An 11,017-nucleotide genomic window follows, 5' to 3' on the forward strand; every position below is an offset into this window, starting at 1 on the left:
ATGAGGCGCGATGGCATTGTATTGAAAAAAAAACAAAGAAAATAAACAACGAAGAACATAACAGTTAGACACTTATAAATATAATTAAAGACAATAGCAACAGAATTTAATTAAATCATATCTTTTTTAGTTTGATTGTGTGTACTGTATATGATGGAAATAGAACCATATTAAAAAAACAAATTATTAATACTTTTACAATGTTTGTATTCTTTTTTTATACAGAATGTACAGTTGCTATAAAGTCTCAAGGTAGCACGAAACACCTGTACATTTTCAAAATAAAAAGTTCGTTGCACATTGGGTAAAAAGTACTACTACCATCACGCCATTTCCCCGAAGGGGGAGACAGAGAGAATGGACCGCTACAAACGTCTATCCTGGGATACATCCCTTGTATCTTCTACATTCATATATATTGTTACACCTGACCTTTGGTTCTACCTGCTTTTGATATGACTGACTTAAGATTTTGGTTTATTTGATCATGCCACGTCTTTCTTGGTCGTCTACGTCCCATTTCGTCATCCATCGTTTTACATGACCAAACCATTTCAGAGACCCATTCTTAATCGTATTAACTAAACCTGAATCAGATTTACACTCTTGCCCGATTTCATCATTCGTAACCCTCTCATACATTGATTTCCCACACATTCGTCAAGGAAATCGCATTTCGACCACGTTCACTCTGCTTTCATACTTTCTCTGCCAGTTACATGTTTAGCTTCTTGTCATTGCCATGTGATTGCATTGTTGTTATTGTTGCAAGAAGCAACAATAACAATAAGTGATCATATGGTAGGTAAAGATAGTTGTTTTGGCTTTTTAAAAAGAGTAGCAGTTACAGTTACCGTTTCGCAAATTAATCCGTTTCTAAAAACAGTTAAGAGCAGCGTAAGCTGAAACAGTTTCAAAAAAATAAATCGTACTCTTACTTGTGATGAAAAACTAGTCAGAATATGTAAAACTGTTTGTGAAATAACAGTTTATATTAGTTTAAGCAAAACAACATGTGACCACCGCAACGCTCGAGGAGTCGCGATTAAAAGCATGGTATGAAAATCCGCAATCCTGTGGCGGGCAGAAGTAGTCTTGGGTTTCAGAAACTGAAAAGTTTTAAGTTACGGTTTTACACAAGCTGCTTTAAACTATTATTTAATTTAAAGTTTCGCGAAACAGTTGAGTTTGTAAATCAATAATATCTTGACTAGTTTGATTTTGTGATAAATCTTTATGACTTTGAAACAGTTCAAGTTATTCATGAAACGGTTTTACCTGTTTTAAGGGAATAACTATTTATTTTTTTTAACCACCTCTTATGCCAATAAATGAACACGAACTCAATTAATACCCATTTTTTTTTCTTATTCTTTGTGATAATACGTATCTGACATTACTTTTCTCTGTAAAAATTATGTTATGTTTCTCGTAAGTTTTCATCACATTTTAGTGTTTGAGGGTAAAATAGTATCTATAAATAACTAAATAATAGCACCGCTTTCGACTCCTCCACTTAGAAAGGCTCTAGATTTCGACCATATACCGGAAATAATGAGTAGAAGTGGTCTCGACTTCCGGTGGAAACCGGAAAGAAATGTCTCTCAATTACGGGACGCTTAACCTAATTAAGGTTAACGTTAAAGGCTCTCTCTTCGTCATAATAGTGGAGTTATGAATTCTGAAGGATTCTCCTGAAAAGGGCACCAAAACTTCATTTATAGAGAATTTATTTATAGTTAACCATAATAGAAAAGTTAACTTGTAATTTAAGACGTTCAAAAACGTACAATTTATACACATACACAAATAACTAGAAAATTGAAGAAATATGGACGATCAAACAATAGACAAAAGTATTGTTACTATTTAAAGCACCAACTTAGTGGTCAAACATTTTACTAAATGTTATTAAGTATTTGTATATAACCACTATCCGACTTTTCTGTGTCTACCGGTTTCGAGACGAACCCGTCTTTTCGTCAGGATGATGGAGTCGTGACAAGACGATGAAATATGGATGTTCAAACATAGGCAAAATGGTGAATGTTACACAGTGTGTAAAGTGGCCACTTAAACCAGCCAACGACAGGTCATAAGCCCTGTGAATGCCTTGACTTCCATATTCCCTTAATTAAGGTATTCTCCATCCCTGTTGTAATTTGTTTATCTTAATGACTTCCGAGGGGGTGAAATCCAGTCTTTTGTCTACGAACATTTGGACAAACTCAAATATTGTCATTAATAAAACATAATATAATACATGAACAAGATATTATACTCCCAGGAGTTATAAAAAAGAACTCGTTTGAGACGGTACATAAAAAAAAGTGGCAATACTCAATATCAGTTAATACAATCCGAAAATAGTATGAAAACATAATATTACAAACAAAAGACACAGTATTTTATACTATTTATAGAAATTTTATTTACAATTATCACTATCAAAAAGATTAGAGTCATCATCATTCCCTTTCCGCACCTAATGGTGCTTAGGGCACTGCATTGGTACACCAATCGCAGCGTATCTTGACCATTTTTGTTACAAGAAGGTAAGATGATCAGTCTTACGCTTCACGAACCGGTCCAGGGACTATGAAGTATTCTAGCGTTTTTACGCAATTTGAAATAAATATTTCATTTCAACCATGGAATCGACCCATGGCATGGTAGGCAAACGCGTTGACCATTACAGCACGAGGCCGACAAAAAGATGAAAGTAATGTTTTTTAATTGATACACTTCTAGATGTACTATTCGACTAATCGTTTTTACGTCATCGGGCAGTTTATTAAATTAGGAACAGCCAATATTTAAAGGGCATTTTTTTCTGAGCTTTGTTGGGCGAAAATTACATAAATTTATTTTAATAGTTTTCGGTTTTGGCCAAAACTAGATCTAAATTCAGTTTTAGCTGAAAATCTTCTTTAGGTCGGTCACTATCAATCATATTACAAATCAAATTCAAAATTTCATCATCGTATTTCATTCTGCATAGCATTTCTAAGAAAAGTGTTGCCGACGTAAAAGTACATGCACCAACTTGGCGGCCCTTCCTGGGGCTTTAATGTAGCATAGGAGGCTTCAGTATGTGTAAGCGATCTACCACCTCCTCAATAAAGACTAGTATTTGTCACTTTCGGGGGTGGTGATCGCCATACTGAAGCCCACATATAGATTAGAATTCATGAAAATATTTGTATGCCCATAATGTGTTTTTATGTTGTTCTGTATACGTGTTGATCGCCGCGCGGTCGGCGGGGAACTGCGGCCGGTAGCGGGAGGGTGGGGACCTTATACGTGGCGCGAGAGAGACCGATAGAGCCGGCAAATGTGCTCGCTATCTCTCTCGCCGCGTGATTGGTCAACCTAGCACCGCCCGCTATTGGCCTAGCCCACCGCCGCACGGCAAAATGTTGTATATATAGCCCCGCCGGGGAAAAATAAAGTCAGTCATCTCACCACACTACTAAGGCTTCTTACTCTCCACTTCACCTCCCTACCTCGCTTCAAACCGGACCTCATCGCCACCTGGATTCGAACACCGCTACCCCCCTGGACTTGGAACTCGGATACTCTTTGGATTGGATTTTGGACCCCGGATAATTTGGACCCTTGGATACTTCCCCGGAACACACCCCGCCGTTCCCACCAACGGAGAGATACCGGCCTTACAACCCGGTTGCCTGACTCAGGATTGCGGCCGCCAGCGCTACTCGCTAGCGACCCCGCAAGGGATCTCTAGGCGACGATACCTCCCCCGGAGCTTATCGTTCGTCGGCCGAGGCCCGCCTACGCCCGGCCACTCTGCGTTTGACACCAGCACCTATAGAAATACAGTTCTTGTGACGGGCGCGATTGCTACGGACGAAGCAGTGATCCGCCGCGTCTGTTACAAGTTGGTCCTTCGAACCGGATATTCATCGCAGAGCGCCTAGAGATGACTTCGAGAACCCCTTCACTCCGCTCGGGTCGAGGAGGCACGGAACCGAGAGAAGACCCTGCTACAGATCAGGACTCAGCCGAGTCGGACACATCCGAAGATACAGTCCAGCGGCTGAGGACGCAGGTTCGAACGCTCCGTGCTTCACTACACGATCAAGACCGACGCGTGCCCTTGGAGACGAATCCCGAGCCCGCGCCACGTACTACGGATATGGACGGCATCATGACGGTGCTGTCAAAAATGGCGATTCTACTAGAGGCTTCGCAAGGAAGAAGCCCGACTTCAGCCCCAGAGGACGTTAGCAGAGTCGGCGCCATGATAGCGCGCCAATCTACTGCCAAGGACCTACCCGCCTTCGCCGGAGAGCCGCAGGAATGGGCTACTTTCAAATCGCAGTACACTCAGTCGACGGAGATGTGCTGCCTTTCGGATCCAGAAAACCTCCTGCGTCTACAGCGTGCGTTAAAAGGACGGGCAAGAGAATCTGTGTCGTCATTACTAGTGGATCCAAGCCAAGTGAGGGTGATAATGAAGACGTTGGAGCTACACTACGGCCAGCCGGACATTGTAGCGTCTTCCTTGTTGGAAAAAGTGAGAAGGCTCCGCTGCATACAGAACGACGGATCTACGCAAGCATTAGTAGATCTGTCTAGCGCAGTTCGGAACGCGATAGCGACCTTAGAAGGCTTCGGTGGCGATTACATGTCTACGCCACAACTACTAAGTGAACTAGTGAGCAAGTTACCACTGTGCATGAAGTCTCTCTGGTGGTACAGCAGAAGAGGAAACCGGGTGAGGCCCTCCGCGAAGGATTTCGCGCTCTTTTTGGAAGATTTAACGGAATCTTCGATGATAGGCGGCGGAATAGAGCCGCAAGTGTACAGCGGAAAACAACGCGAGAAGCCACAGAAGCGAGAACAAGTGCATACAGTGATTTCAACAGAGGGAAACGGGAAAAGTATAGCGTCATGTGTTTTGTGCGGACGAGGACATTTACTACAAACGTGCCAGGAATACATAGAGTGTAGTATTTCGGAAAGATGGGACATAGTGAAGCGAAAGAATTTGTGTTTTTCGTGTTTATCGAACACTCATCGGGCGATAAAGTGTAGAAATGTAAAAAAGTGCGGCCTCGATGGATGTCGCCGAACACATCACAAGACATTACACGACAGAAATAGTGCCGATATCAGTGAAGCTCGGTCTAGCGCCGATATACGAGCGCCAGATAATAATGCCCGCCGCAACACGCCTGCAGCGGCGGGCGCCGGGGGAAACAGACCGACCGCGAACGAAACCCGCGCCGCGAGTTCAAATGAAAGAAACTACGATTACGGCCACAGTTCGCGGACGAATAATATAGTGACGAGCACCTACGCTCGGGAGGAACCGGTCCTCCTAAAAGTGATTCCCGTCATGTTAAGTGGTCCGCGAGGACGAGTGAACGCGTACGCGTTACTAGATGAGGGATCAACCGTGACATTGATTGACGCAAAAATAGCAAACGACATCGGCGCGCCGGGAGAGACTCGAGGATTAAAAATCCACGGTGCCGGCGGAATGTGCGTAACAGATAGTGCATCAAGAAAAGTCACAATTAAAGTGCGCGGAGTTACGGAAGATTTATTCACTCTCCGCGCAAACACAATACAGAAGCTGAGTCTGCCGCTACAGCCCGTGATTGAAGGGGAAGGCAGGATGCGACAAGTGTGCCCGCAGTTACTCATCGGCCAAGATAACGCCTCTCTCATAGTGACGAGAGAGGCACGGAGATGCGGGGAATACATCGCCTCAGTGACAGCCTTAGGAAGGGTGATACACGGTGGGCGGACACGCCAGACTAACGCCAGCATACTAATGGCGCTTAGTACAGAACAGAGACTAGAAAATCTAGTTAAACAGAATTACGCCGTCGACGCGTTAGGTATAAGTTCGACAGCCAAGATATCGCGTCAGGAGGCGCGAGCCACAGAAACCATGAGAGCCACGACACGTTTCCTACCGCAAGGACAGTACGAGACAGGGCTACTGTGGAAAGACAATCGAATATGCTTACCGGATAATCGCCGTACAGCGCTGAATCGATTTTTAAGCATAGAGAAAAAGTTCAGTAAAAACAGTGAATTCGCCGCGGCTTACAAGTTAAAGATTAAAGAATATCTAGACAAGGGGTATGCCCGGGAACTGACGCTGGCTGAAAGACAAGACACTACGAGTGGGCTTTGGTTTTTGCCACATTTCGCAGTGACGAACGTGAATAAACCGGATAAAATACGGATAGTATTTGACGCCGCCAGCCGCTGCAACGGGAAGTCATTGAACGACATGTTGGCCAACGGCCCGGACCTTCTCTCATCGCTTATGGGAAATATAATGCGACTTCGCGAGGGAAAGATCGCGCTGGCAGCAGATATAAGGGAGATGTTTCTCCAAATTAAAATAAGAAAAGAAGACCAGAGGGCGCAGCTGTTCCTCTGGCGCGATAGTCCCGAAGAAGAAATTCGGGAAATGATTATGACGTCGATGACGTTCGGCGCGGCGTGTTCACCGAGCAGCGCACAGTACGTGAGAAATCGAGTCGCAGAAGATCACGGGCAAGAGATGGCCGCCGCCAGGGATGCTGTGCGAAATAAATTCTACATGGACGACTATATGGATGCCGTAGACAGTGCAACAGAGGCGATACAACTGCGCCACGATGTCAGCGAACTACTACGGCGGGGCGGATTCATCCTCGCGAATTGGGCGAGTAATGATCCCTCCGTAATGGAAGCGATTCCTTCAAGTCTGAGAGGGAAAAGCGCACGCGAAATAATTAGCGGAACCTCCGTAACAGAGAGGGTCCTCGGCATCAAATGGGACCCGGTGACAGACGAGTTTCAATTTAAATTTAAAGTGTCACGGGAGGTTCCAACAGAGAGGCCTACAAAACGGCAGATGCTAAGTGAAGTTATGAGCATTTTCGATCCACTCGGTTTCGTAGGGTGTTTGACAATACGCCCGCGAATACTGCTACAAGATGTGTGGCGCTCCCACATAGAGTGGGACGAACAAGTAAATGAAGAACACGCAGAGAAATGGCGCACTTGGGTGGACATATTACGCAATACCGAGTGCGCTATACCGCGGCGCGTATCGAGCGCCAAGGGCCAGCCAGTAGAGCTACATGTGTTTTCCGATGCCTCGGAACAAGCGAGCTGCGCCGTAGCCTACATCGTGGAGGAGAACGCCGCCGGAAGGAATGCGACGTTCATGGCCAGCAAGTGCCGAGTTAGCCCGCTACGAGCGCTATCAATTCCACGCCTGGAATTACAAGCCGCGCTCATGGCCGCGCGACTGGCGGCCACAATCAAGAAAGAATGCGGAAGTAATATACGCGATACCTACTACTGGACAGATTCTACTACGGTGCTGTGCTGGGTCCAGAGTGATTCGCGCATCTTCACGCCATTTGTAGCCCACCGCCTAGGGGAAATAGATGAGCTAACGAACGCTCAAGAGTGGCGGTGGGTACCAGGAAAGAAGAACCCCGCTGATCTCGGGACGCGGGACGGCGAGATACCAGACATCTCCCCGGCCGGCATGTGGTTCAGTGGGCCGAGTTTCATAAAGAAAAATAAAAGTGAATGGCCGCCGCTCAAGGTAATAACGGCGACCCCGGATACAAGCAGTGAAATAAAGTGTGCGAACAGTGCCATCGTGATGACAGCCCTCCCGGACGAAAGAAGATTTTCCTCCTGGCGGAGACTGATCAGGACTACAGCGTGGGTGTTGCGCTTCATAAACCACTGCAGGAAAAAGAATACAGGAAGCGCGACACTCATCGCCCCGGAACTCAAGGCATCAGAGAGGGCGTGGATACTTATAAGCCAGACAGACAGTTACCACGCCGAGATAGCCGCAATTAGACGGGGGGAGTGCCTCCCGCGGAACAGCCGCCTGCTGGGTCTCACTCCCTACCTCGATAAAGATAGCGTCCTCAGAATGGGGACGCGAATTATGGAAGCCCCCGCGGTGAGCGAGCAACTAAAGGCGCCCGTCATACTGGACGGAGCGCACGCCTATACGCGTCTATTGATAAGGCATTATCACGAGTCGCGGCAACACGCAAGTACAGAGCGGACACTCAGCGAACTCAGACAACAGTTCTTTATAACACGATTACGGACAAATATAAGGAAAATTATATACGAGTGCCGCTACTGTCGAATACAGAAGGCCCGCCCGCAGCCCCCGCTCATGGGACAGCTGCCTGCCGGCCGACTCGATCATCACGTAAGGCCTTTTACCCACTGTGGGGTGGACATGTTCGGGCCCGTATACGTAACTATCGGAAGACGCCGGGAGAAACGATACGGGGCCCTGTTTACGTGCATGGTTACGAGGGCCGTGCATATTGAAATTACACCGTCGTTGAGTACTGACTCGACGGTGCAGGCCCTCAGAAGGATGGCGGCCCGCAGAGGACATCCGACAACGCTCTACTCGGACAACGGGACGAACTTCAGAGGCGCAGACAAAGAGATGGCGGCCGCCATGAAGGAACTAGCTCACGATCCCGAACTACAGAACGAGGCGACAAGGAGAGGGATCAAATGGGTGTTCAACCCGCCATCGGCGCCACACATGGGGGGAGCCTGGGAACGGCTCGTCCGGTCGATAAAGGGGGCGCTTATGGTGATTCTAAAGGAACAAGCCCCCCGAGAGGAAACGCTAATGACAGCGATAGCGGAGGCCGAGTACACAGTAAACACTCGGCCCCTAACCCACGTCTCGCTTGATAGCCGAGACGACGCTCCGCTGACTCCGATGCACTTTCTCATCGGGTCGAGCGGGGCCCAGCCGCATCTGGCCGATTACAGAGACGCGCCGCCCGAACTGTGCCTCAGAAAACAATGGCGGGTGGCGCAGAAACTAGCCGACGCATTTTGGAAAAGATGGATGAAGGAATATCTCCCGACGTTGGCACAGCGACGGAAGTGGCAACAGGCCGCCACACCGATCATGGTCAATGACCTGGTCATAATAACGGACGCCGCCCTCCCGCGGAATGAATGGCCGCGGGGACGCGTCATAGCAGTCACACCAGGAAAGGATGGACAAGTCAGGAGCGCCCGGGTCCAGACAGCCACCGGAACCTACACACGACCCGCCGTCAAGCTCGCCGTGTTGCAAATCAAGGACGACGTCGGCGCAGAGATGCCTCCTCGGCAGGGGGGAGTGTTGCCGACGTAAAAGTACATGCACCAACTTGGCGGCCCTTCCTGGGGCTTTAATGTAGCATAGGAGGCTTCAGTATGTGTAAGCGATCTACCACCTCCTCAATAAAGACTAGTATTTGTCACTTTCGGGGGTGGTGATCGCCATACTGAAGCCCACATATAGATTAGAATTCATGAAAATATTTGTATGCCCATAATGTGTTTTTATGTTGTTCTGTATACGTGTTGATCGCCGCGCGGTCGGCGGGGAACTGCGGCCGGTAGCGGGAGGGTGGGGACCTTATACGTGGCGCGAGAGAGACCGATAGAGCCGGCAAATGTGCTCGCTATCTCTCTCGCCGCGTGATTGGTCAACCTAGCACCGCCCGCTATTGGCCTAGCCCACCGCCGCACGGCAAAATGTTGTATATATAGCCCCGCCGGGGAAAAATAAAGTCAGTCATCTCACCACACTACTAAGGCTTCTTACTCTCCACTTCACCTCCCTACCTCGCTTCAAACCGGACCTCATCGCCACCTGGATTCGAACACCGCTACCCCCCTGGACTTGGAACTCGGATACTCTTTGGATTGGATTTTGGACCCCGGATAATTTGGACCCTTGGATACTTCCCCGGAACACACCCCGCCGTTCCCACCAACGGAGAGATACCGGCCTTACAACCCGGTTGCCTGACTCAGGATTGCGGCCGCCAGCGCTACTCGCTAGCGACCCCGCAAGGGATCTCTAGGCGACGATACCTCCCCCGGAGCTTATCGTTCGTCGGCCGAGGCCCGCCTACGCCCGGCCACTCTGCGTTTGACACCAGCACCTATAGAAATACAGTTCTTGTGACGGGCGCGATTGCTACGGACGAAGCAGTGATCCGCCGCGTCTGTTACAAAAAGAATACGCTATTTCTTTAGTACGGGCGAATTCTTCTGTGTGGTTCATTGCATACGAAGAACGTTCTAACTAGAATGCAGAAAATGCACATCATAGATCCGACATATGTAGACATTTTTCGAGTGAAAAGACGGGCACTGTATGAAACGGATTCTCTCACAAATATGAAGTTACAAATCTAGGAAAATATTTTAGAGAAATGGCCCTGAGAGAAATATAATTCCACAAATACGAGGGTTGTGTAAAAAATAAGGTCCTCAATTTTTTTTCAGGTTTAAGGCATTTTTTATTTGAACTGAAAAATACATCGTTGGAAAGCTTAATTTTCCAACTAATTTTGAACATAATCACCAGATTTTTTAACGCATTTTTGTTGACAACAAATCCAGCTTCAAAGAAGTCCGCCGCCAGTCCGTGGAGGAATTTAGTGACAGCTTCCTGCACTCTTTCATCAGTCTCGAAACGTTGTCCACCCGAGTGTTGCTTTAATTTTGGAAAAAAATGGAAGTCACTCGGTGCAAGATCAGGGTTGTAGGGAGCCTGTTCAACGAGATCCCAGCCGAAATTTTCGATTAAATCCTCGGTTTGGCGAGAGACGTGCGGGCGCGCATTGTCGTGGTGCAGTCCAACGCCTTTCGTCAGTCTTCCTCTCCGGTGATTTTGGATGGCTCTTCTGAGTTTTTTCAGGGTCTCGCAATAGTTTTTCCGAATTTATTGCGGACCCTCGAGTCATAAACTCAACAAGCAGGACGGTTACCAAATACCTCCACGGACTGGCGGCGGACTTCTTTGAAGCAGGATTTCAAAAGTGGATTAGTAGTCAGCAAAAATGCGTTGAAAAATCTGGTGATTATGTTGAAAAATAGTTAAGAAATTAAACGGTCCAATGCTGTATTTTTCAGTTCAAATAAAAAAAATTATAACCTTATTCTTTACACAGCCCTCGTATAATCTTTAAAA

The 11,017-nt window shown here is 47.2% G+C and overlaps 1 protein-coding gene across 1 annotated transcript; it reads left to right on the forward strand.

The window, feature by feature from the left end:
- The first annotated feature begins 3,943 nt into the window (after positions 1-3,943).
- LOC148280171 (uncharacterized) lies at positions 3,944-9,184 on the forward strand. Its single transcript, XM_088228813.1, has 4 exons — positions 3,944-4,870; positions 5,603-6,571; positions 6,992-7,924; positions 8,165-9,184. Exons 1-4 carry the CDS (start codon positions 3,944-3,946, stop codon positions 9,182-9,184), a joined length of 3,849 nt encoding a protein of 1,282 aa, XP_088084939.1.
- The last annotated feature ends 1,833 nt before the right edge of the window (positions 9,185-11,017 follow it).

Source organism: Micrasema longulum, unplaced genomic scaffold (assembly GCF_059751315.1).
Source record: "Micrasema longulum isolate JH-2025_06_02 unplaced genomic scaffold, ASM5975131v1 h1tg000610l, whole genome shotgun sequence".
NCBI classification, from domain to species: domain Eukaryota; kingdom Metazoa; phylum Arthropoda; class Insecta; order Trichoptera; family Brachycentridae; genus Micrasema; species Micrasema longulum.